The sequence below is a fragment of the Schistocerca americana genome, chromosome 7 (assembly GCF_021461395.2).
Source record: "Schistocerca americana isolate TAMUIC-IGC-003095 chromosome 7, iqSchAmer2.1, whole genome shotgun sequence".
Classification (NCBI taxonomy): Eukaryota; Metazoa; Arthropoda; class Insecta; order Orthoptera; family Acrididae; genus Schistocerca; species Schistocerca americana.
Window position 1 is genome coordinate 143094414 of NC_060125.1, and position 27985 is coordinate 143122398.

The 27985-nt window shown below is 39.3% G+C and overlaps 1 protein-coding gene across 4 annotated transcripts in view; it reads left to right on the forward strand.

Moving 5' to 3' along the window:
* The window catches only part of LOC124622308 (peptidyl-prolyl cis-trans isomerase FKBP4-like), a 156017-nt gene that overhangs the window by 109709 nt on the left and 18323 nt on the right, over window positions 1-27985 (forward strand). For all 4 annotated transcript variants that reach the window (XM_047147983.1, XM_047147982.1, XM_047147985.1 and 1 more), the window contains exon 8: window positions 15777-15965. In XM_047147983.1, the coding sequence (XP_047003939.1) occupies window positions 15777-15965 (189 nt within the window). The remainder of the gene's footprint in view (window positions 1-15776; window positions 15966-27985) is intronic.

The following is a 27985-nucleotide window of genomic DNA, read 5'->3' on the forward strand; positions in this document are numbered from 1 at the left end:
CTATCAAAACTGATCCCCCATCCACCTTCTGATTCTAAATAAATTGTGTGTGTTGGACACATGTAGTTGGATAACTTGCAAATGGCCATTCCTTGTAGCTGCATGTAAAATTGAACATCATCATCGGGCTAAATGACACGGGAACTGGGCAGCAGATGACTGGAGATGTGTAGTGCGTTCTGATAAGTCGTTATTTTGCTCATTTTCAAATGACACGAGGTGTCGACTTTGCTGTCATTTCAACTAGGCATTTAACACAGTGTATGGTGGAGCATAGTTCGGCTGCAGGTGGGTCTTGGGTGTTTAGAGGATGATTTTTGTGTTGTGACCTGTGCCCACTAATTCTGGTTATTTCAACAGGCTCGTATGTCTTCAGGATGACTACTAAGTGAACTTCCCCTTTATCTGAGCTGGTTCAAAGGGGCTGCATGTGTAAATGTCTCAATTGGCTCTCTAAATCACCTGATGGTAAACCCACAGAAAATGTCAGAGATTATTTGGAACAGCAGTTGGAACGTAGAAATTGACATTGCCGCAACTTTGTAGCTCTATGGCATCTAATGATTCACAGAGCGGCTTCAGCTGGGATATGGTACACCTGAAGAAACTTGTGAACCTTTTTCCTTTCGAAGTTACAGCCATTACTGAGGCTACAGATACTGTTAACAGAGGATTTGTGTGGTGCCTCCTAGTATGAATTCTTGTCTTCTTCATTTTAATTGTATCTAAAGCATCAAAGTATTGCATATAACAATAAAACTGCAAACTATGTACAAACATTATAAGTACACAAAACTGCAACCAGTCACTTTTTTTTTTTTTAAATACTCGTTTATTCTGTAAATAGGTTTTCAAACTTCTTCAGGCTCATCTTCAGATGGTGCATGTGGAAGTTACCTGACTATTCCATAATTTGATGCTGAAGATTGATTTACAACAGGATATGTGGCTTTGTAATTAGTCTCCACCTAGCAGCTTCCTATGTGATGGGCATCTCAGTGGAAGCTGCTGAGTGGATACTAATTACAAAGCCAACCACAGCATCAAGAGCCAGTACCCATCATCATCGCCATCATCTTTGTATTCTGCCAGCAAGCTGGGTAGACTGTTTATGAACAATTGGCCTCCTTTTTACTCTGCTTGTTTTATTTCTTGTCTTGATATTGTCCCCAGTTTTCTCCTATAGTGTCCATATCTTCCTTTATCTGATCCAGGCATCTTTTTCTGGGTCGTCGTATTGGTCTTTCCTACTGCACATTTCTATCAAGTATTGTTTTGTCAGGCAGTTGCCCATCATCATCTTCACGTGTCCAAACCATGACTTAAACCATGCTCTACTCAGTCTCTCTGTCATTGACTTCTACTTGCATATCTCTCCTCTTATCTCTGTTACCAATTTTCTCTCTTCTAGTCTTCTGCAAGGCTAATCATAGAAAATTCATTTTACTTACCTGAACTTGCACAAATCTGCCTTGTTAATTACGCAGTACTTCACACTGTGTTTAATAATCAGCAGGAGATAAGTTTTAAACATGGTCTGTTTGGCTCTCACAGGAACACACTTGTCCCACACAATGTTCTGCACTTCATGAGGAAATGTAGATACAGCTATTACTCTGTTATGTACTTTTAGTTCGGCAATTCCGTTCTTTAATATACCAGGTAATTGAAAGCTTCCACACATTCAATTTTCTTTCTGTCTAAATCCAGGTTGCCCTAACAGGTGTCCTGCTCATAATTATTGCTACTGTTTTGCTCCTCTACGCTGTCAGCTGATACTCTTTAAACTTGGAGTTCTATTCACGTAATCTTCCCTGTTCGTTTCTCTGTAAATGCACACGGCATCAGCCAAAGACTAAAGCATTGAGATCACCATTTCCTGTTTCTTTGATTTCCTTTATAATCACTTCCATAAATGCAATAAAAAACACTAGGGAAAGAGCAGCAAATTATAAATAGTCATGTAACTTCCTTTTGCACTATCTGAAGATTAGCCTGAAAAGGTTAGAAAACTGGTTTATGGAATAAACAAGTATTTCAAAAAAAGTGACTATTTGTTTAATACTGTCACCGGTTTTTAAACATCCATAATCGATAACTTTCATCTACATATAAACAAACATGTAACTTGTGTAGTTAGGAAACGTCTGTAAAAATGAAGAGTTTTGCTTGAAACATAAACTGGAGTTGTCAACAAGCACAAACAAAAAAGGAATGAAAACTTCACTAGCTTTCAGGAAACCCTTTGGCTAGCTATGCGTACAAGTGGCCGAAGAAGGGGGAAACCGTGTGCGCGCACGCACGCACACACATACGCGCACACACACAACCTGAGCACCTACATTGTGTAAGTCATCAAACTTTCAGTTTGGTGTTAAAGAGGGGAGCACCATCATAAAAAAATTGTGTGTGTGTGTGTGTGTGTGTGTGTGTGTGTGTGTGTGTGTGTGTGTGACATTTCATTTACCCCTGCAAAAGTTGAGGGCAGCAATCTTGTTTCAACAGTTAGGGAACAAACTTAAATCTAACTAGAAATTTTTAAAGGGAGGATGCCACAGGCTTCCATTCTGGATCCATAGGTTTTCTTAAACTTATGCCAGTGAACTGACACTAAACATGCCAGAGGATTTGAATTTTTTTCTATTTTCACCGACACTATGTCATGATGATAGATGCAAAATGTAATTTAAATAATTGAGCCAATTGGGTAGTGAATAACGTTAGGTCTTGTTTCACAGGAAATAGGTCGACTGAAACAAAACACAGTGCATACTGTCTGTATCACAGTGATATTCTAAAAGGGAAATTTTAATGTCAAAAAGTGACCAAATAAACATTGAGAGATATCATTTTAACTTTTGAATACTAAAGACAGATTAAAAACTCTGTTAGCATTATCACAATCACAAACAGGATCTTGTGCAGAAACAAAATGCTGCTATCTTTACTGTAAGAATAATCCGAAAAGCAAAAATTTGTTTACTTTGCATACTTTTTCATGACTGTATCATACAGTATTGTATTTTGGAACAATTCATGACATTCACGCATTATGTTCTTAGCCCATAAAAACACAGTCAGAGTGCTCCATTGTGCTAGTTAGTGAAATTCATGAAGGGCATTGTTCAGGCATCTCAGAATTGTATCTCAAGCATCCCTGTAGTCTCACTGCCTCTAGAGATTTGTGGTTAGTAATATGGATTCATTGAAACAAAAGGAACTGCCCTATTCAGTAAGTGAACACCAAACAAAAAAGGAATTTGGATGAAACTTTTTTAACCATCATCATCACCATTTTGTGCAGGTTGCAGACCCCTTTTTGGTGGCTATCCACCATGGTTCCATCTCCACTCTGGCCCAGTTTTGTCCTCTTTTCATCACACAGTCCATGTGTGTGTCGGTCTTTATCTAGATCTATTGCCTCGTATAGCCACTTTGAGTGTCCCCCGATAGCAATCTTTTAACATGTCCATACTCTCTTACTCTTGTCTCTCGTGCAATCTCTTACATGAGCTTCTCTTCCAATGTTTCTCTCATCAACACACTCCTTTCTCTAACCTTTCTAGTAAATCCTATTCTGTTACTTTGAAATTTGATCACCTTTTTTTTTTTTTTCTTCGCTTCCCATGTTTCTAATGGATATGAGAGTATTTGGAGCATAGAACATTCATTTATAACTTTTGCTTATTTTTTGGTGGCACCTATTTGCTCCAGGCTAGCTTTGTTACACCCTGCAGAAAACCATGGGCCTGCATTTCTCTTTCACCTATAATGCTTTCCAGTCACTTGAAACTTTTCATTGTCTTTATTACTTGCCCTCTACCACTTACATCCACTGCTACTCTCCTCTTCTTCCTCATTGTCACAATAACTTCACACTTCTTTAACCATTGTAGTAAAAGTTGTGTTCTATTCTAAATGTTTCATCCTCAAAAGCTTTCCAGCAGAGTGGAATACTTCTAGTGATTTCAAATCTAAATTGGTATTTTTCTTATAATGCCCTCATTTTCTCCTGTACAGCAGTTTCTTGCAATAATTCAGAGCTTTTCACTGTTATATTGTTGGATAACATTGTGTGAAAAAATGAACACGTAATATGTTATGGTTATTTACAGGGTGATAGACATTGTATATACTGCTGCAAATCTTTTGTATTATAGTCTTTGATTTTTATTTTTACATATTTTTATCAGCTTTCTGTGAATTAAGTAGTGAATCATTTCATGATCAAACAATTGAGTTATTCCTTGATCAAGTGGCTGTAGCTTACATGATCTCAGGGAACCTGATGAGCTGAAATAAATTACAGATAACACAGATAATCTTCTTACTGGGGAAATTGTAAAAAGGGGGAAGGAGGTCACATAGAATCCACTTCCATTAAGTGTCGGGATAAATGGAGGTATTGTTTGCCTTTGCTACTCAGCAGTCTGTTTTTGTGTGTGGTGAACAATAGCTGTTAACGTTTATTGGTGGCTAAGGTATTCATACTGTTTTCAGAGAATCGTGTGGTCACACAAAAATGAAGGATGATTAGTAATATGTTTAGATGATAATACTTGTTCGGTGGCACAAGCATTATTCACAGGTGGACTTACATCTTTAAAAATGGTTAACCTCACACAGTTAGAAACATTAAAGGTTGGTTCGTTGTGCGCAATGATGCAATAATATGTACTCCATGGCTCTTAAGATCTATGGGCCTTATCATGCATAACAATGTAACATCTTCTATTGTGATACTGGTGAGTGGTAAGAACTGGTGTTGGACACCCTCATATGGAGAAATACAGTTATTATTTTTCTCTTATGTGCAGAAGACTAGTTATAAATACATTACTGCAGTAATAAGGGCATTGACATTCACATTGGATTCCGAAAATGGATGTTTGGTAGTTGGATTGATAAGATTCCTAGTCCTGTATGTGACTTGAATTTGTTATTTGTATGTAAAATATGCATACACATAGAGTAATGTTCTCGGAACGTAGAAGTTGTACTGTAAGTTCAGACACAACTCTCAACTTCTTTTGATACTTTTAGTGAAATGCATGAAGATGTATGCAATAGGGTTTCAAACATTGTGCTGAATAATTACACAAGAAGTTATAATACAGAATCCAGAAGAACCACGAATAAAACTAAGCTGCAGTAAAACTGAGAGGAAACAAAACTGCACTCACAGACACTGCTTTAACCCTAGCATTACCAATTGGGGGGGGGGGGGGGGGGGGCCTCGTAGGCCCACTGACTCAGTTTTTCTATGTTGTATCCACACCCTTTGATATATGAACTTGAAAGCAAAGGTAATTGTTCGTTATTGAATGTACTATTGAGTCATTACAGAATTTACTTGATTTAATTCTCTGTGGGCCTTAGAAGCCCACCCGTTGGTAATAGCAAGGAAAGATTTACGAGGTTGAGTCTTTTGTTTCAAATTCTTACCATGAAACGAATTTTGGCATTGTTGCCTTCAGACATATTATTATGAAGCGGACCATTGTTATTTTCAGTGTTTCTGCTGCTGTTGAACCAGCAACATGAGTAGACATCGTTTACGTGATAGTTCCATTGAAAGAGTGCTAGAAGAAGTTTTGAACGAATCAGATTTAGAGGAAAGTGAAGTGGATGATGATGTGGAAGAAATTAGAACTGATTCATCGTCTGAGAATGAAGATGAGGTTGAAGCCAATCCACCAGATGATAATGATACGGAATGTGATAAATTCATTGCAAAAAGTGGACGAGAGTATATTACGAAGCCATCTCGACAATATCGGCGTTCTGTACAAAATATAGTGCGAGAAAGAATGGGGCTAGGACAACAAGGAAGAATTGCGTCTCCGAAAGAGGCTATAGAGCTCTTTTTTACACCTCAAATTATGAATCTAATAAAACTACACTCAAATGAAGAGGCTTCTCGACTAGGTATTCAGCACACAGATGAAGATGAGTTATTTTGTTATATAGGACTCTTACTAATCATGGGTTCAAATCATGACAATAAGATACCTGTCCAAGATTTATGGTCTTTGCTTCAGGGCCGACAAGTGTACTATGGATCAATGAGTCGGACCCGATTTTTCGAATTGACTAAAATATTGAGGTTTGATGATAAGAACACAAGAGAAATTCGTCGCCAGACTGACAAGTTTGCTCCAATGAGGGAAATTTTTGAAAGCTTCAATTCTTCACTTCCATTGTATTTCATTCCTGGTCTACATACAACAGTGGATGAGATGTTGTCTTTGTTCCGTTGGTCGCTGTCCATTCAAGGTGTTTCTAAAAGAAAAACCTGGAAAATACGGCATTCTAATTCGAATGCTGTCTGATTCTGAGACTAGATATGTGATCAGCATGGACATCTATACAGGCAAGTCAGGAAATACACAGCATTCAAATGGACCGATGGAAATTGTAAAGAGACTAATAAAACCTATTGAAAAATCAGGCCGTAATGTTACCACAGATCGGTACTATACTTCAGTGGAGCTTGCTGAGACTCTATGGAATGATTTTCACCTCACACTTGTTGGCACCCTACAGTCTAACAGACGACACATACCTGAAGAGCTGAAGACTACAACTGGCCGCAGTTTACACTCTTCCATCTTTGCTTATACTGACCCTCAGACACAGAGGCCACCAGTTACTCTTGCATCAACGCTAGTCCGCGAGAAGCCAAAACGACTGCTGTTGATGCTTTCAACTTATCACTCAGAAGGGGTGTTGAATGAAGGCTCAAAAAAGACTAACATAAATCTTTTTTATAATTCTACAAAGGGAGGCGTGGACACCATAGACCAGATGGCAAGACACTACAGCACAAAGAGAGGAACAAGAAGATGGCCTTTGTCCCTCTTCTACACTCTCATTGACATAGCAGCAATAAATGCATATTCACTTGTAACCTCCCCCTCACTTACTGACCTTAATGACAGTGAAAAATGAAACCGCGTGTACCTAATGGGAGTTTTGGAAAAGCAATCGTCACCGAAGTTAACCTGTCGGTAAAGAGGGAGGAAAGGGTTACATCTAAATGAAAGGAAATGTGCTAATGAAACTGGTGGAAATTAATTTTGAAAAGGGGTAAAGTTAATAAAGAAAGTAAATGTGCAGCCGTTACATTAACAATTAACTAGCGGTAATTAGGTATTTGAGATTTGGGGAAATCACGGTCGCCAGTCCTAAGGACAATTACTATAGTAACTGAAATAGAAAGGTTATTACACATATAATTAGCACTAGAAGCGTGGCAACTGAAGGTTGACACGTGTAGTGTGAAAACTGAAAGTTTGTCAGAAGTAATAAATTTCGCTACACCCTGACTTAATTTAGCAAAAGAATTAATAAAACCGGGAAATCGAAAGTTAATTTAGTGACTGAAGTTAATAGTGAGCTTTCTTTCTGAAGCACATCGAAATTCAGTAAAATACGGTTAGTCTTGGACTACCTCAACAATCATTTCAAAAGCTACTTGAATCTACGCAATTTAGAAAGAAGAGATTTAACTTTGAACTTGAATTAAATGATTCTGAACAATTAACAATAGTAAAATTTAGTACGTACCAAGCTGAACTGCAGTCACAGGTAAGCTAAAATACGGTAACAAAGCTCGCACTCTTAATTCGTGCTTGTGTAATCTGAATATTGTAGCCAGCTATTAATGCCATAATTGAACTTTGAAATTAAAGCAGTGAAAACGAGTTAGCTATATTTCTTTAATGCTGGCGTTTGAATCTCAACGACACTCGGGTTCATTTCGGAAAAGGAAGGGACTCTGCTTGGTAATGCAATTGGGACAATGAGCAACAAAAGTTCATGCTAAGTTGCTGTAATTATATTGACGAAAGTGGAACAGTTTGAAAAGCTGAGGTCTGCCATACAGTTCTAAAACTTTACGTGCTTCCAGTCTTCCTTGTTGGTTGATTGAAGGTTCGAAGCCGTCGATCGAGGAGGTGGCGACAGTCACTCATTGTCGGCCGTCGCTGTTGCAGAAGCTGGATGTTGGCGCGCCTTCTTCTCGACACGGTCACCAGGCGAAACGGCTCTTGATGTGCGCCAGCTAATGCTTCCCGTCCGCGACACCATGTCAGAAACTATCATCGCGAGTCGAGCGCAATTACATGCTGCCAAACCCCGAAAGCGCGGCAACTCGCGGGAGCGTCACACAACACACCTGCTCCACTCGCTACCCCCGCCAGACTCTGACTGCTCAGCCCGCGCTCCACGCGGCAGAGTTCACACTACCAAAGATCCTACACACTTTGATTCTTCACACGACCCATCGATGTAATCGTTCGATAGCAGTTTTCCCTAGGCAAGACCCAGCGTAAAAATACAAATAATATTTACGAAACAAACCAATTATACATCGACATGAGTGCATAAATATATATATACAAACAGTAAAACAATTACAATATATAAAGAGACAGAAATGTCATATCTTGAGGTAACAAAACAAGGAAAAAAAATAATAGTACAATAGATGGAAGTAGGAGGATATGCATTTCCGGCGTTACACGTGCCCCACATTGTCTGAGGATGTTCGTGTAACGTAAACAGACTCAGAAAATGTCCCAAAAAAGAAACAGCGGAAATGCATATGCTCAAAACATCAACAAAATTTAGCATTCGTCTAATTAAGCATAAATAAATTTTTTAGACCATAATAATTGAGTGGAGACACTCCTAATCTTATTCCACTCTGTCATCTTGCACAAAATAAAACAGGTTGACAACATATTAAAATTCATAGAAAACATAGAAAATGGTTTAGCTATTCTAAAATTGTCAAAATTCCCAACAGTATCAAGAAATGGAATACTATTTACAAAATTAATCAGAGTACATGGTCATAAAACAGGTAGATCAAAATACGCAAATTAATAATTAATTACATAGAATACACATTTTTACATAACCCTTTCATAATTAATATTCTCGTCATGGGAGTCCATTAAACGCTAAACAAGAAAATAACACACATCAGATCGAAAAAAACATAAATATTGACAGTAGAATTCTTTCAGCTGTCCAGGAAGAAAAACAATTCCGCCTTCCGTACTCGCAAGTACAAAGAATGCCGACAGCGGCCCAAGAGCCAACAGCGGCACAAGAGCCGACAGCGGCTCGCCTCGCCAGTATTGTTGCGCCGGCGTGTGCGGCACGCTTGATCTCACTCGCCCTTGTGACGGCGTTTCCAGAACGTCCGTTCCACTGAATTCTTTAGGAAAAACTCACTCCCGAGTAATCTCAAGGAGTCCCTTAATACTATCACAGTGGATAACTCAACACTGTCCATCATCACACGCATGTACTAGCCTGAAACTTAAAACAGCGTCTAAGTACATCGGCAATGACTAGTAAATCACATATTTATGAAATCTTACAGCTATTTACAAAATCATATTTACATTCCTTAATCTACTGTGACTCAGCTGAAAACTTAAACTAGCAGCTTGGATTTTTCAGTTGATTAGATCATGATTAAATTGATTAAAATTAAATTGATTAATCAAAACGCGCTTTAGTGTCATGACGACGTATGCGAGCATCGGCTTTTAGCTTCATTACTTCTCGCAAACGATCCTTTTTCACACCAATACTAATGTCAATCCGTGGAGGGATTTTGATTATCTCTTCCACTAAACTTGTACTTCTGTCACCCAACAGAATTTCCTCTGGAGAAAATCCCGTAGATTCATGTCTCAAGGTGTTCATAATTCTCTCAAATACTGCTACATATTTGCCCCATGCCCTATGGTTGTGATGGCAATAGGTACGGGAAAGTCGGCCTCGTCTTTGTTCGTGTGTTACGTTTGACACACCGTCTACAATACTTTCCAATTCACTTTCTACATTATTGTCAATGCCGAGATTCCTCACATTACAGTAGTTCAAATTCATACCTACGTCAATAGCATCCGGCCAATTAACAATGTGTATAGGCTGGTATTGCCTATGCACACCGCCTCCTGTCTCGTCAAAACTAACTACTATTGTTTTATCTTGTGACGTACATGTCAAAGTTTTGCTTTCGCAATTAATCACTGCACGGTACTTTAATAGCCAATCTAACCCGATAATTACTTCCGTAGTTAAGTCTGGCACGACGACAAACTCTTGTTCAAATCGTGCCCCACATATCTCGAAGTTGACAAAAATCTGTTTTGTGACCGGTTTACTGGCCTTCCCAGTAGCACCGATAATTTTCACTCCTGTTACTGGCATAACTACGATGCCAGGTCTATCTTTCAGTAACTCAAATATTTTCCCAGATACAACACTCGATTCTGCACCGGTGTCAATCAACACGTTTAGTTGTAGGTCGTGCATATTAACAGACACTACTATCTGTCTACACTTGTCCTCGACTGTTTCTTTATTTTCCCACAGTAAATCCTCGTCTATATCCAGGTCATTCCAGAAAAAACCATCCGGCTTTGATCCTAAATCCGGTTTATCTGGCGGCTTTTTCAGTCTCTGTTCACATACAGTTTTAATTTCAACACGTTTGTCCTGAGGCTTAGTCTGTAGCTTCGCCTCCAATACCGAAACCTTTTCCTGTAACTCGTCAACTAGTGAGTGTTGCTTTGCTATCAATTCACTAATTGTCACCTTCGTTGATTCCTGTTTAATCAGATTGTACTCATCTGCCAATCTACCTGGAGACATGTGCCCAGTAGTATCTGCAATTACTTCCTCTGGATCTGCGCAACCCACACTGCTATCGTCTGACCGTATAACGTCAGCTCTAACCTCATACACACTGTAATCTATGTGCTTTTCTACCAATCGTGTCCGGCTATCACTAAAATTTTCGTAATCTTTCTCCTTAATACTCTCGCAACGTTTAAACTGGAGGTTTGCGTCGGATGGGTCGGCTACTTCTATCACTATAACTTTCGGTAAAGTCTGCCGGTTAGGGCCAGAACTTTCCGTTACTACTTCAACATCTAACTCCTGCGGGACGAAACACGACGAATCTTGCTCGTGCTCCCCATTAACATCAACTATTTCTGGTAAAGTCTGCCGGTTAGGGCCAGAACTTTCCATCACTTCACAAATACTATCTTCCTGTGGGACGAGACGCGGCAAATTCTGCCCGCGCTCTCCATAAATGCTTCTCCCGTACAGGCCCCTATAATCTCTTAGTTCGTCGTATAAGCGACCGAACTGCCTTAACCAGACCTCATCCCTCTCTGCATCCCCTCGCTCAACGACGGACGTGTTATCCGACATCTGATCTTCTCTCAACAATCGCGAATCATTCTTAAACTCAATCTCCAGTTCCGCTGTGGGTATTACAGCTGCCCCTTTATAATCGATTTCCGGAACACTACTTAAATTGTTCTTACTGACAGTGAATGTACTACCTACTGCCGTGTATACTGCTGATCTACTACTTGTGGGCGCACTCCTTTCTCTTAACACTGGCACACTCTCCCGCCGTTGATTATTCCATACGGAATTTTCATAACGGCGACACCTGGGTTTTCTCTTGTTATTGGGCCGCCAAAATTTCTCCACGCCCGCCCGGCCCCTCACCGGCGCGGCTAATGGTTTCCCTGTCTCGTCCCAGCAGATACGCTCCCCGGATGCTGCTGAGGCGGCTGATCACACCCTCTGGCGTTATTACTATTCTGTGAAGCCCGTATCACGTTAGTATGATACTGGTTTCTGTCATTCCTGTTATTATTTGCATTGTACCGATTGTTACTACGGTCCGAACCATTATTGTTATTGCTGCGGTATGCATTATTTCCATGGTTATCGTTGTTGTGGTTGCTGTGGTACCCGTTGTTGTTACCACGGCCTCTACCACTGTCGCGATTATTGCGCCAATTGCCCTCGTCCTCAACTCTTTCCAGGAAATCATTGACTGTCCTATAATTGCTTCCTACGTAGCGTTTTGTATCATCTGGAAGCTTCTTGTAGAGTTCCCAGACTATTTCTGATTCCGAGCGGCGGTCACGCAAATATTCCAACTTGCGGATCCAGCCCTCACAAAACTCCTTCATCGAACCGCGCGAATTCGCATCGAAAGGCCTCGATACGACAAATTCGCGCCAGACACTTTGCTGTTTTTGCTCCGACCAGTATTCAGCCAGAAACAAATTTTTAAACTCGTCAAAAGTCAGGTTCGTAATGTTGAGGTTTAAGCCCCAACGCTTGGCATCACCAGCCAGCACATCAATAACCGCATTAATTTTTCTCTCATTAGTCCATGATCTGGGTAAAACTCTTTCACAATTTTTAATGAAATCCGTCGCGTGTATACCGCCTTTTTTCAAGGGGTCGAACCGCTCCTCTTTCGTCAACAATTCCGAACTATGTGCACAGATTGGCACATAGCTCTGTTTTTCTTCAAGTTTCTTTTCTAATTCCGACACTCTCGTAATTACTTGGCAAGTGGTTGTCGCAAGCGTTTCCACTTCCCTCTTTTTCTCTTCGCAGGTATTAGCCTGCTCCCTCACTTTAGTGTCTACTTCGGAAACTAAAGCCTTTAAAGTTTCCACCTTCTGTTGATCCTCTTTTTTCACTAATTGATTTTGTTCCGTCACCTTATTCTCGATGATCGGAGCAACTGCTTCTCCTACACTTTTCTCGATTCTGCTAATTTCGGAATCAAAACGAGTATTTATGCTCGCAATTTCCGCCTGAACGCCTATCATTTCCTGTTTAAGATTACCGATTTCGGTATTAATTACAACAATATCTTCTTTGAGTTTATCAACTTTTGTATTAACAACTCCAACATTGTTGTTAACAACATTAATAGCTTTGTTCTGATTGTCTAGCTTTCGTTCAATCTTTTCAGACTGAGCTTCTTGCTTGGCAGACAGAGCTATAATTTCTGCCGATTGACTCTTGATTTCATTAATCAAAACATTCAATAAATCAGTTAAATTCCCGGAGACTACCGGTTTTACTTCCGTAGCTGGTTCCTCTATACATGTTCCCCCGTATTCATCATCAAGGGGTACAGATTTGATTTTCGCTTCCGATTCCGAAACATTTTCTAAAGTTTGGAATTCCATTTCTGCTCTTTGTTGCGTTTCGGCGGTCGCGTCTTTCATGCTAGCCGCCTGCCCCTGAACAATGGGAACCGCCGTGCGCGTTTCCCACTGTTCGACCGATTGTTCCGTATCCAAGTCTACCAAATTTTGGTAATTGTTGCCTTCACTCATTTTAATAACTTTCAATATAAATGACAAATCTCAAATGTAATTAGGATTACTCCCACTACTTATTCTCGCTGACGTAACGGCCTGTACGTAACCAGTACTTTGTTACGATATTTGCACAATGCAAAATTCGTGTCCAGAACAACCTCAAAATTGAAGATTGTCCTGTCACGAGGTCGCCACGTGTAACCTCCCCCCTCACTCATCGACCTTAATGACAGTGAAAAATTAAACCGCGTGTACCTAATGGTAATTTTGGAAAAGCAATCGTCACCGAAGTTAACCTGTCGGTAAAGAGGGAGGAAAGGGTTACATCTAAATGAAAGGAAATGTGCTAATGAAACTGGTGGAAATTAATTTTGAAAAGGGGTAAAGTTAATAAAGAAAGTAAATGTGCAGCCGTTACATTAACAATTAACTAGCGGTAATTAGGTATTTGAGATTTGGGGAAATCACGGTCGCCAGTCCTAAGGACAATTACTATAGTAACTGAAAAAGAAAGGTTATTACACATATAATTAGCACTAGAAGCGTGGCAACTGAAGGTTGACACGTGTAGTGTGAAAACTGAAAGTTTGTCAGAAGTAATAAATTTCGCTACACCCTGACTTAATTTAGCAAAAGAATTAATAAAACCGGGAAATCGAAAGTTAATTTAGTGACTGAAGTTAATAGTGAGCTTTCTTTCTGAAGCACATCGAAATTCAGTAAAATACGGTTAGTCTTGGACTACCTCAACAATCATTTCAAAAGCTACTTGAATCTACGCAATTTAGAAAGAAGAGATTTAACTTTGAACTTGAATTAAATGATTCTGAACAATTAACAATAGTAAAATTTAGTACGTACCAAGCTGAACTGCAGTCACAGGTAAGCTAAAATACGGTAACAAAGCTCGCACTCTTAATTCGTGCTTGTGTAATCTGAATATTGTAGCCAGCTATTAATGCCATAATTGAACTTTGAAATTAAAGCAGTGAAAACGAGTTAGCTATATTTCTTTAATGCTGGCGTTTGAATCTCAACGACACTCGGGTTCATTTCGGAAAAGGAAGGGACTCTGCTTGGTAATGCAATTGGGACAATGAGCAACAAAAGTTCATGCTAAGTTGCTGTAATTATATTGACGAAAGTGGAACAGTTTGAAAAGCTGAGGTCTGCCATACAGTTCTAAAACTTTACGTGCTTCCAGTCTTCCTTGTTGGTTGATTGAAGGTTCGAAGCCGTCGATCGAGGAGGTGGCGACAGTCACTCATTGTCGGCCGTCGCTGTTGCAGAAGCTGGATGTTGGCGCGCCTTCTTCTCGACACGGTCACCAGGCGAAACGGCTCTTGATGTGCGCCAGCTAATGCTTCCCGTCCGCGACACCATGTCAGAAACTATCATCGCGAGTCGAGCGCAATTACATGCTGCCAAACCCCGAAAGCGCGGCAACTCGCGGGAGCGTCACACAACACACCTGCTCCACTCGCTACCCCCGCCAGACTCTGACTGCTCAGCCCGCGCTCCACGCGGCAGAGTTCACACTACCAAAGATCCTACACACTTTGATTCTTCACACGACCCATCGATGTAATCGTTCGATAGCAGTTTTCCCTAGGCAAGACCCAGCGTAAAAATACAAATAATATTTACGAAACAAACCAATTATACATCGACATGAGTGCATAAATATATATATACAAACAGTAAAACAATTACAATATATAAAGAGACAGAAATGTCATATCTTGAGGTAACAAAACAAGGAAAAAAAATTATAGTACAATAGATAGAAGTAGGAGGATATGCATTTCCGGCGTTACACACTCTTCCTCCTCAACTTTCCGAATTGGAAAAAGAATTTGCTAAACCGCAGAAGAGTTTTTATCACTAACTTAGGTCTCGAACTAATAAGATCTCGAGTAGATAAACGGGCACAAAATTTGTATGGACTTCAGAAGCCAGTAATAATGGCAATGGAAAGCATCACACAACGGAAGCTCAGCTGCTCTGTAGAACCATCAGCCTCAACAGCAGAACCAGGAACACGTGGATGGTGCCACCTATGCTGCCAAGAAGCTGCATCTAAAAAGATCAAGTACAACAAGCTGGGAAAGTCAACTGTTACCTGCTCTCAGTGCCACAAACACGTCTGTGGGAAACACTGCAGGAAGACAGTGTTGTGTGAAAAATGCGTTGCAGAATGAGACAGTAAATTTTGTTTGCTTCATGTAGTGTATCGAATTAAAAAAGTCGTTTTTATAAGAAAACACTATTTTGAAACATTATTCCAAAAAATATATAAACTGAATCTCGTGATTTGTTCATTTTATTCCTATTATAATAACATCTTTTATTATCCAGTATACAAAAACAATGTCTAAGCATTTTGAATTGTTATTAGAGGTATCAGAAGTAAACAAACTTGATTTATGATAAAATAAATTGTATTCTTTATGGGCCTTTGAGGCCCCCCCGTTGGTATTACATGTAACAAAAAATACGTTGGTAATGCTAGGGTTAATGTGCATTGTGTAGCAGTGCTAAATATTGATTATACATTAGGATATGTTACTAATTTTTTTTTATTGTTGTCAACAGGCATACTTGGGAATGGGTGAACCAGAATTGGCAAAAACAGATTTTGAAGCAGTTCTAAAACTGGAACCAGAAAACAAAGCTGCAGCAAATAATATTGTTATTTGTAATGTAAAGATAAAGGAGCAGAGGAGTCGAGAGAAGAAGATCTATGCCAACATGTTTGAGAAGTTTGCTCAGAGAGATAAAGAGGTAAGTGTATGTAAAAGCTTTGTTGTCATTCTTTTGTTGTTAAGAGTATGAATGTACTATTTGCTAGTTATTTGCTTTTATCTGTAACTGATAAATTGCGCATGAATCTTCAACATTGTTATATTTCTGAAACACATGGGCTTTATTATTTCTAGTGGAGATACGTCAGAAAATGTGAAATTCTCAGGAAATTATTTTGCTTATAAAAGTCAGGAAATTGTGAAAGAATTGGTGGGGAATTTCAACAGTTCACCGAGTGGAACAGGCGTGTTGAATCGTTCTGTTACAAACAACTCTGCAAGATTTTTGTTTGGAAAATGATTGGTTGTGGAGTAGTGTAAGTGAAGGCAAAGCGATGCATTTGGTAATAGAATTTATTGTTCACTGAGAAGTGCCTTTGACACACTCGTTGACAAAAGGAATTTTTTGTCATTGCCATTAGTTCTCAGGTTGACACGTCAACTTTTCATTGCTTGATTGAAAGCAATGAGCATTTCATTATTTGCCATGTTACCATGATTTGTCTTGTTCACACAAGATGGTTTTTAACTTCTATACCTATCTAAAAATTACAAAAAGTGTCAGAAGCAGCTCTTCTTGTCACTCTTTATCTCCCTGCCCTAAATGTGTGGACAGATTACCCTGTCTGGACTAACACTTCCTGTTGTCACCTCTGAAATATCTTTCCATGATATTCTTGTCAAACCATCCAGTATTCCCTTTTGACTTTGACAAAATCCTTGGCTGACCATATCATATTCAGAGGCCACAATCTTTACCCCAAGTTTCCTGATGCTAAAATTGTTCTCACTCTAAAACTTGCGCCCCAAGCACCCTACCATTACCAGTTGTCGATCGCCACCATTGATAATTTCTACAATGTCGAAGGTAGACAGACATGTGCAGTGAACATGTCAGTCAGCATATAACGTCAGTGGTTTCATAGCTTTTTAAGACGATCATCAACTTGTGATTTTTGAGGTTTCCCCAATGTAATGAGTATTCAGTGAGGTTTCAGGATAGCAGCTGGGTGATGTTGTCATTTTCCAGAATATTTAGTCCAACAACATTCAGTCAGTCGTCGTGTGTGCTTTATATGGAGTTGCTTGTTCATGTCACTAGGTTTATACTGAAAATTGGCCCTGAGGTGCATGCGCATAAGTTACTGTTGCTTGGGCACTCTCTGTTGAATTCACCACATCCTTCAAATATGGCTCCATCTGTGGCAAACAGGTGCATCTGTGTGTGCACACCCTCTGTTGGATTGAGAGCCACATAGCTAAAATTCAGGTTTTGACATAATAAAACTAATTGTCACAAGCCATAGAATGTATTCTTTTGTAAGGTATTGAAGAAATCACCAGATCCCATATCCAGTTGAAATCTGCCATTGCAGTTAATAAGATATTCTGAAAACCATATTTCTTAATGACTGAATCCCAGAGGGGTCTCGTTATGGTCAAGATTCCCATGGCAGAAAAATCTATTGAATGTCCTGTGGAGATAAAATACTCGGCTGTGGCTGACTTATTGGGTTGTGAAAGACAAGTTGTTGGCTGACCCTGCTGGTCATGTTATTGCCACAGGAGTTATAGAATCCAGTTAATTTTGGCCCACTGCATACGATTCTGTTCACTGCACATAAAATTGTTCAGGCTTGGGGCCTGAAGATAAATGGTGTCAAAACTAGTATCAGTGTTCAAAAAATTAAACAACATAAATTCAAATACAACTGCTGGTTTTGTTATCATTAATCAAGTACTTTGTGTCCGGCTGCAGTTGCAAAGCTTTGTTTTACCTGGCACAACATGTTTGTGCTGATTCACCTCTGTACCAGTTTTTTTCCGTAAACTTAGTGATGTGGACCACCAGTCTATGGTATAAAACCCTCAGCCAAAATATCACAGCAAGATGTAGACATCCTCTGGCCATAATCCCAAAACCTCATGGAATACATCAATAATTTGCCGAACCAGTGAATGGGCACGGAGCTGTCACCCTCCAAACATCCAGTCAGTGCCTAGTTGCTGAGCATGTTCTCCAGCATGATTCAAGGCACTTAAATCACTGCTATATCAGACAGGCCACTTGGTTCCTCCCAACCAGCATTAGTTTTTTTCTCTAATTCAAAGGTGGGAACTTTATCTCCAGTGTAGCCTCTCGTTCCATCACACTCCTGAACTAAACGTCTATTAGCATAAACTTCCTTTTTCTATCTGGTAAAATTTCATTCTTTAATTGTATCGAAAAGAAATGTCACTTAAGAAAACCATAAATTTACAAACAGTCAAAATACTTGGCCAAGATTTGTCTGCCAGAAGCAACATTCTAGTGCTGCCCATGTTGTCATCATTGTCATCCACACTAGTCTACCCTCTGCAAGCCTCTTCATCTCTGAATAAGTACTGCAACCTACATACATTTGAACCTGCTTACTGTATTCATCTCTTGATCTTCCTCTACAGTTTTTGTCCCCCATACTTCCCTTGAGTACTAAATTGATGATTCCTTGGTATTTAAGGATGTATCCAGAGTTGGGCAAAATTTATTCAAATGACTGATAATGAGTAAGATACAAATTATTGTTCATGAATAACAAATAAAAATATTTATTGAAATGGTTATTTACTTAACACGAATTACAAATATTTACATGCCATTTGTGAAGAAAATGGTTCACAAACAAAAAGATAATTTTCAAATCCAGAAACATTTATTGCTCCACTTCTTTGTCATTTATAATACAGGTGTGCATTTTGTTGCTTTTGATTTACTTTTCTTTTTCAAATATTTCATCAGATAGTTCATTTTATTTTGGAAGATTTTACAGGTGCATAAGGTAATTAGCAGCCTGTTACATCCTCTGAAGAGTGTCTTCATTTCAGGATAACAATCAGAGAACGTTAAATTGTGATCTTCTTGAGCAAAAATTTAAATTTACCTTTGGTCTAACATAATGAATCTGATTCAAAATCATAAAGCCAGTTTTCTTTTTCTGACAGAACATCATTTTCTGTCTCATCACCAGATTTCTGCAACAATTCAGTGGGTACTATAAGTGTGAAGTTTCTTGTAAGCCTTTCTTGATTGTGGACAGTGATGAAGGTGAACCATTTCTTTTTAAATTGTGGTTAAGATGTTACTGCAATACCTGCATGGTCTCTTTTTGTTGTAGAAGGGCAAATAAAATCTGCTAATTGTCTCTCAACACTTTCTCGATAGCAAGTTGCCAGTGTGCTCCAATATTTAACCTCCAGTTTTCACGTCCTTTTACATAGAGCCATCAAACAGGAACTAAAAGTCTGTAATTCCTTATTTTGTGCCCTATAGTATATCCTGAATTTTAGCAATAGGACGTGAATATGTTATAAATTCTTTTATGTACTCAAATTCAGTGTGTCTCATAACATTTTTCAAACTCAAAGTGCTATGTAATTGGATCTACAGTTCCTGTAATTGTTTGATTGTACTGTACAAACTATTCCACCTTGTAATGCCAGCCCTACACTATGTTTATCCTAAATCTCTCTCTCTCTCTCTCTCTCTCTCTCTCTCTCTCTCTCTCTCTCTCACACACACACACACACACACACACACACACACACACACACACACACACACACACAAACACACACACACACCTGCAGTCTCGGGCAACTGAAACCATGTGTGGCTGAAAGCTTTAAGTTAAAAAGTCTTTTTGTTGTGCCTATATGCGACTCGGCATCTTCACTATATGATGAGTAGCAACTTTCTTTCTTGTAATATTGTTACATTCTATCATGGATTTTCCATTGTTTGCTAGGTGGTGAAAACTTTCACAAAGTTGCTTCCATCATCATTTACAGTAGTAACTACACTTTCTCTGTAAATTTCATCTGGCATCATGGCTACACGTTCATCAGCTTGAGGAAATCTCTGATGTGCTGATGTTTCAGACTGTCTTTTGAGGTTATCATCAATCCAGTGCTTCAGCTTGACCACATGAAAACTTCCTGTACATTCATGTCCTGTGTCCTTCAATAATAATTTTATTTCTGAAATTTTTTCCTTAAGGAAATCATCAAATTTCAGGTTTATTTTTGTTCCTTTGGCTAATTACATTTATACTGTAATCTGAAATGTTTAGATTGTCTACCATTTTAATAAAAAGATGGGTCTTCAACAGCATTCAGATGGATCACAGAATGGATGAAAAAAATAAAATTACTGTCAAATGTATCTCGTGAAACATACTCGGATGATTCATCGCTATCTTTGACAGTGTCAGTTTTGTCCTCATTTCATTTGGGGGAGCATAAACACAATTATATAATCAATCTGAAACCTTTTGGTGTCTTCCACATAGACAACCTTCTTTTATGATTTTGAAAGCAAATGTTAGTGATGATTAAATCGTGTTCTGTTCAAAATTCATCCAGGCGGCTTCCTCTTCCGTTCCTTTCCCCCGGTCCATAATCAACTACTATTTTTTCTTCTCTTCCTACTATTGAATTCCATTCACCCATCATGATTAAATTTTTGTATAGTTTAGCAATCTGAATAATTTCTTTTATTTCATAATACATTTCTTCAACCTCTTCATCTGCATGGCTAATTGGCATGTAAACTTGTACTGCTGTGGGAAGTGAAGGCTTCATGTCTTACCTTGGCTACAATAAAGCATCGCTATGCTGTTCGTAGTAGCTTACCTGCATTCCTGTTTTCTTATTCTTTATTAAATCTACTCCTGCATTACCCCTATTTGTTTTTCTTATTATTACCCTGTATTCACCTGACCAGAACTCCGGGTACTCCTGCCACCAAACTTCACAATTCCCACTATGTCTAACTTCAATGTATCCCTTTCCCTTTTAAAATTTTCTAACCTACCTGCCCAATTAAGGGATCTAACATTCTATGTTCCAATCCATAGAATGTCAGATTTGTTTCCCCCTGATGGCAACATCCTCCTGAATAGTCTCCGGTCATAGATCCTAGTGGGGGACTGTTTTACTTGTGGGATATTTTACCCGAGAGAACGCCATCATGATTTAACCATACAGTAGAGCTGCCTTTCCTTAGGAAAAAATCATGGCTGTAGTGTCCCCTTGTTTTCAACCATTTGCAGTACCAGTGCAGCAAGGCCATTTTGGTTGATGTTAAAAGACCAGTTCAGTCAGTCATCCAGACTGTTGCCCCTGCGATTACTGAAAAGGCTGCTGCTGCCCCTCTTCAGGCATACACGTTTGTTTGGCCTCTGAACAGATATCCCTCCACTGTGGTTGTACCTACAGTATGGCTATCTGTATCGCTGAGGCGCAAAAGCCACCCCACTGATGGAAAGGTCCATGGTTTGTGGTTAGACAGAGATTTAGGGACCAAATTTAAAACAGTAAGACATTTCCACAGCCAGATGTGGACTCTGACCAAAATTGATTGATTATGAACTGTAGATTAAAATTTCTGATGACATGGCACTGATCGCCCAAGACATTACCGATGCACAGAAACAGCTAGAATTATTACAAGAGTAGGCAGCAAAAATAGGATTACAAATTTAATTTGAAAAAAAAAAAATGATGACTGACATCAAAGATGCACCTTTTGATCTAAAAATTGGTAATAACTACATCTCTCGAGTAAAAGAATTTAAATATTTAGGTGAATGGATTGCAGAAAATTGTAATGAAAAGAAATCTGTCAGATCAAGAGTCCAGTTAAAAAATGTTTACTACAGAGTCTCTCGTAGAAGTGCAAAATACGACACTACACATCAGTAATTAAACCTGAAGCGCTCTACACATCTGAGACACTAAACCTTCAACACAGAACACTAAAAGTTGAATTAGAAGTGAAAGAATGTAAAATGATGAGGAAAGTCCTAGGACCAAGAACTGAAGATGGTGTGCATTATCCAAAACCCAGTGCAGAAATATATAAAAATATCTCCAAAATAACAGACACAATGCATATGAGAAGAATCCAATTCATGGAGCATTTAGAAAGAATGGACTCAAACAGGTTAATGCACAAAATCCATACATTTTTAAAGAACAAAACCACAAGACTGAAGCGATACAAACAGATGGAAAAAGACCTGAGAGAATTAGGGTCTCCAAATCTACATGACAGAAATGAATCAGAAAAATCCCACACAAACGGGGTTTTGAGGAAGGAAAGAAACTAGCAGACATACATGGTCTAAGCAATGAAAGCTAGCCCATTCGTTGCTGATGAAGGAATACTGGGCGAAAAAGAAGGTCAACAAATGTTGATTACGTGTGGTCCCAAGTGATCCATCCATGAAGAAGAAGAAGAAGAGGAAGAAGATTAAAATTGAAGAAATTGAAAAAAAGTAGGATATTAAGGAGATGGGATAAGTTCAAAGAACCAGAGGTTGTTGAGAGCTTCAGAGAGAGCGTTATTCAATGGTTGACTAGAACAGCAGAAAGGTATACTGCAGAAGATGAATGGGTAGCTTTAAGAGATGAAATAGTGAAGGCAGCAGAGGATCAAATAGGTAAAAAGACAAGGCCTGGTAGGAATGTTGGATAGCACAAGAGTATTCATTCTAATTTATTAAAGGAGAAAATTTAAAAAATGCAGCAAATGAAGCAGGTGAAAGGGAATACGAATTTTTAAAAAATGAGATTGACAGGAAGTTCAAATTTGCAAATTGAGTTGCTATAAGACAAATGTAAGGATTTTGAAGCATATTTCACTAGAGAAAAGATAGATGCCGCCAAAGGAAATTTAAAGGGGCCTTGGGCAAAAGAGAAGCAGCTGTATGAATATCAGGAGCTCAATTGGTGAAAAAAAATCTTAAGCAAAGAAGGGAAAGCCAAAATTTGGCAGAAGTATATAGAGGGTCTATACAAGGGAGATTTACTTCAAAGCAATATTATAGAAAGGGAAATAGAGGTAGAGATGAAGATGAGATGAGACATATGATACTGCAAGAAGAATTGGACAGAGATCTGAAAGATCAAAGTTGAAACAAGGCCTTGAGAGTAGAAAACATTCCATCAGAACTACTGATAGCCTTCAGAGAGTCAGCCGTTACAGAACTCTTCCATCTGGTGTGCAAGATGTCTGAGACAGGCGAAATACCTCAGATTCCAAGAAGAATATAGTAGTTCCAATTCCAAAGAAAGCTGTAGCTGACAGGTGTGAAAATTAGAAAACAGTCAGTTTTGGTTGCAAAATACTAACACACATTCTTTACAGGACAATGGAAATACTGGTAGAAGCAGACATCGAAGATCATTTTGGATTTCAGGAGATACGTAGGAACACGCGAGGCGATAGGCGATACTAACCCTGCGACTTATCTTAGAAGATGTGTTAAGGAAAGACCAGCCTACATTTATGGCATTTGTGGACTTTGAGAAAGCTTTTGACAGTGTTTACTGGGATGCTCTCTTAGAAATTCTGAAGGTAGCAGGGATAAAATTAGGGAGTGAAACACTGTTGCATAGAAACCAGATGGCAGTTATGAGAGTCAAGGGGCATGAAAGGAAGACCGTGGTTGAAAAGGGAGTGAGACAGGGTTGTAGCCTATTCCAATATTATTCATTATGCACATTGAATAAGCAGTAAAGGAAACCAAAGGAAAATGTAGAGAAGGAATGAAAGTTCAGGGAGAAGTAGTAAGAACTTTGAGGTTTGGCGATGACGTAATTCTGTCAGAAACAGCAAAGGACTTGGAAGAGCAGTTGAACAGAATGGACAGGAGGATATAAGATGAGTGTCAAAGAAAGCAAAACAATGATAATGAAATGCAGTTGAATTAATTAGGTGATGCTAAGGCAATTAGATTAGGAAATGAGATACTAAAAGTAGTAGATGAGTTTTGCTGTTTGGGCAGCAAAATAAGTGATTATGGCAGAAGTAGAGAGTATATAAAATGTGGACTGGAAGTGGCAAGAAAAGCATTTCTGAAGAAGAGAAATTTGTTAACATCAAATAAAGATTTAATTGTTAGGAAGTCTTTTCTGAAGATATTTGACTGGAGCGTAGCCATATATGGAAGTTAAACATTAACAATGAACACTTTAGATAAAAAGAGGGTAGAAGCTTTCGAAATGTGGTGCTGCAGAAGAATGCTTAAGATTAGATGGTTCAATCGCATAACCAATGAAGATTTACTGAATAGAACTGAAGACACAAGGAATTTGTGGCACACCTTGACCAAAAGAAGGGATCAGTTGATAGCATACATTCCGAGACATCAAGGGATCGCCAATTTAGTATGGAGGGAAGTGGGGGTGGGGTAAAAATTGTAGAGGGAGACAAAGGGGTGAATAAGTAAGCATATTCAGAAAGATGTCAGTTGCAGTGGTTATTCGGAGATGAAGAGGCTCGAGCAAGATAGAGTAGCGTGGAGAGCTGCATCAAATCAGTCTTCAGACTGAAGATCACATCATCATCAACAACAACAACGTAAATGCAGTATTCTTAAATAGCTCGATCACTGTGTTTCACTTTAAGTGGTTCCAGTTGTTGATGAATTAGCTCTTCTCTTAATTTGAACAATCCTAGCAGAGCAACTCAAACATATAGCCACAATACTTCTCTGCTTGATCTTTCAATTAGAAGTCTGAAAAACTTAACAATTTGGTAGGGTTGGTGGTGACATTCAGTTTTCATACGAGCCTCTTGATGTTGCTGTTTTAGGATGTGGCAGGTTTAAAGTCTGCCAATGTTTACTATTACCAATCACAGAGTCCTTTACGCACTTATTTTGTAGAGCACCAAATAAGAGAGAATTGTACCATCTCATAAAGTGGATCCTCAACCATTAGTTTTAGAAACATTGATACAACTGAAGAAAGTATTCCAAATGAATGCTTCCAAATGTCGTCTAGGGGAGGAAGTACTACCGAGTGCAAGGGCTGTGTTGTTAATGTAACTGCTTCGGCCATTTGCCTATTTTATATTTATTGAGCTTTAAAGAAAATAAAATTGTCCACAACCCAAAGGTTCATTTGAATACCACAATACTTTACTAGCCACATTATAAGGAGATGTGTAGTTTAACATGCATTCAGAATTGTAGTGAAAATTGCTTTTTTCACATTTATGAATCATTGACAGAGGAGAAGTAATTGAAAAGTGTCAGAGAAACTCGTAGGATGTGCTTGGGACGGAACTCCAAACCTTTAGATATGTAGTCTGGTACTCATTTGCTGAGCTGCCAAATCACACTGCCATTAAATAAGTCCTTGCTGTACTGCAATAACAAACACTGGTTGTTTGCAACAGAGTGCCAGTTGAAAAAAAGACAAAAATTGCCGTAACAGTATGTTACTCGTTACTGAAGTGACGAGTAAGAATTAAAGATAATTATTTGTACTTGCAGAGATGAATAAAGCCTATACCTGTGATCAAAAATGTTTGAATTATATATTTATTCAAATAATTTTTGAGATAGAATTTTGTTCAGATAATGGTCGTCTGTGGATGTGTCCTATCAACTGATAAATTCTTTTAGTTATTCGATCTACACGTCTAATCTTCAGCATTCTTTTGTAGCATCACATTTCGAATGTTCCCATTCTCTTCTCGTTTGAGCTGCTTTTTTGTCTTCTGTATTTCACTTCAAACTCAGTTTTTTTTTTATTTAGTTATTTATTTATTTTACTTATTTTATAGACACTCTCCATTCCATTAAACAGCTCTTCCAGGTCCTTTCCCATTTCTGTAGAATTACAATGCTATCAACAAATCTCAAAATTTTTATTTCTTTCCAAAAATCTGCTCAGTTTCCTTTACTGATGATTGCTCAGTTAAGAGATTAAATAACATCTACACTACAGATCTGTCTCATGCCCTTCTCAATTACTGTTTCTCCTACCATGTCATTAGACTCTTACACTGGTAATGTGTTTTTGTAAGAGTTGTATATAATCTTTTACCACCTAAACTTTGTACCTGCTACCTTCAGAATTTCGAAGAGTATTCCCATCATACTGGTGAAAGCCGTATTTAAAAATGGTGAGGGGGTGGGGGGAGGATTAATCCTCGATTTTAAGATGGATTAACAGCAATAATAAAAAAAGGTACATGCTTATTCCCCACATAGAGGAGGCATTGAGTGGCAGACAGGCACAGTGAAGAGGACTGTTACGTCCTTCATCTGATGTAAAAAAAAAATAATAATAATAATAAATAAATAAGTAAATAAAATAAAACTGGCTCACATGCCCATGAGTATGACTTGCACACATATGGCCACTGTCATCTCCTGGCACTAAGGTCCAGCTAATATTGTGTCTGAAGTGAAGTGAGCCGCAAACTTGCTAAGGTGGGTATTGGGGGTGAAGGGGAGGTGTGGGAAGGGGAGGAATAGTAGGATAGGGGTGGGAGAAGATGCTGGTGCTGCTGGTGTCATTGTGTAGGGACATGGTGGGAACAGGATGACGGGCGGGGGGGGGGGGGGGTGTGCTAGGTCCAGCATAGGGATTGTGCGCGGGAGTCAGGGGTAGGGGGGGGGGGGGATTTTCAGATGGGACAGGAGAGAAGTAGAGAGGGTGAAGACTATTCAGGTTCATAGGTTGGGTAGAGGATGAATGTCGGGCTGGAAAGAGGGTAGACAGATGGATAAGGAAGCAAAGGTTGAGGCCATAGGAATTACATGAACCGAAGGATGTGTTGTAGGGAAAGTTCCCACATGCGCAAATCAAAACAGCTGGTGTTGGTGGGAAAAACCAGATGGCAAAGGCTGCAAAGCAGTCGTTGAAGTCAGGCACTTAGTGTTGGGCATCATGTTCAGCAGCTGGATGATGCAGCTATCTCCTTACAACCGTTTGGCAGTTGCCGGCCATTCCTGTGAATAGATATGATGTTAGTTGTCACGTCCAAATAAAATGTGGCACAATTGATTGCAGCTACGCTGGTAGATTACATGGCTGATTTTACAGATGGTCATACTTTTGATGATGTAGGGGATGGCTTGATATAGGACTGGAGCAGGTGGTAGAGGAAGGATGTATTTAGGTCTCTCATCTAGGTCTATTTTTGAGATACTAGCCATGAGGAAGTGAGTTGGGAGCAGGGGTGGAATAGGGGCAGACAAGGATATTGTGTAGGTTGAGTGGACAGTGGAGCACCACTGCAGGAGAATAGTGGTGAAGATTTCTCTTGTTTCAGGGCATGCCTAGAGTTAGTTGAAACCCTGGCAGAAAATGTGGTTCAGTTGCTCCAGTCTTGGGTAGTACTAGACAGTTGTAGATACGAGACTTGCATATATTCTCTCACTACCACCTACTCCAGTCCTGCCACTGGCATCTCCTGCGCCGTCAAAGGCAAGGCCGCTGATGAAGGCATCCATGTGATCTACCAATGTGCCTGCAACCGCTGTATTGCATTCTACATGGACGCGACAACTAATGGTCAGTCTACACCAGTTGCCACTGCTAAAGTGTGGCTGAGAGACAGCTAGACCATGCAGTTGCTGAATGTGACACCCAAAGTGATATTCTTGACGTAAACAACTGCTAATAGCATCTTACCCCGCCCCCATCCTCACTCTCTTCTCCCAGCACCTCAACTATACTCACTACCCACCTCAGCAAAGTTTGCTACTCCAATCCCAAATCCAACACAGCGTATCACACTGAATACGAATTGGTTAATCAAGACGTTTTCTGTGCCGATGGACATACAGACACAGAAACCCTGCCAACTCGGCTGTATGGATTACCTAAGAAGACTGATTGTTAGCACTCCTGGCTCACTGACATATAAACTTGCAAAACACTTGGCCTCTCTGCTCCAGCAAAACCTGGGGAAGACTGACACATACATTAAGGACTCAGGACATTTCATTGAGAAGCTGAAGAAACTAAAACTTGCACCAAACGACATCCTGGTCAGCTTTGATATTGTTTGTTTGTTTACAAAAGTGCCACTCAGTGACTCTCTGGAGCACAAAGCTCTTCCATGCATGTTTCACCACAAGCTATTTCATGTGGAATGAAAACTTCTATGAACAGCTGGAAGGCATCACCGTGGGTATTCCTCTTAGTCCAACGGTG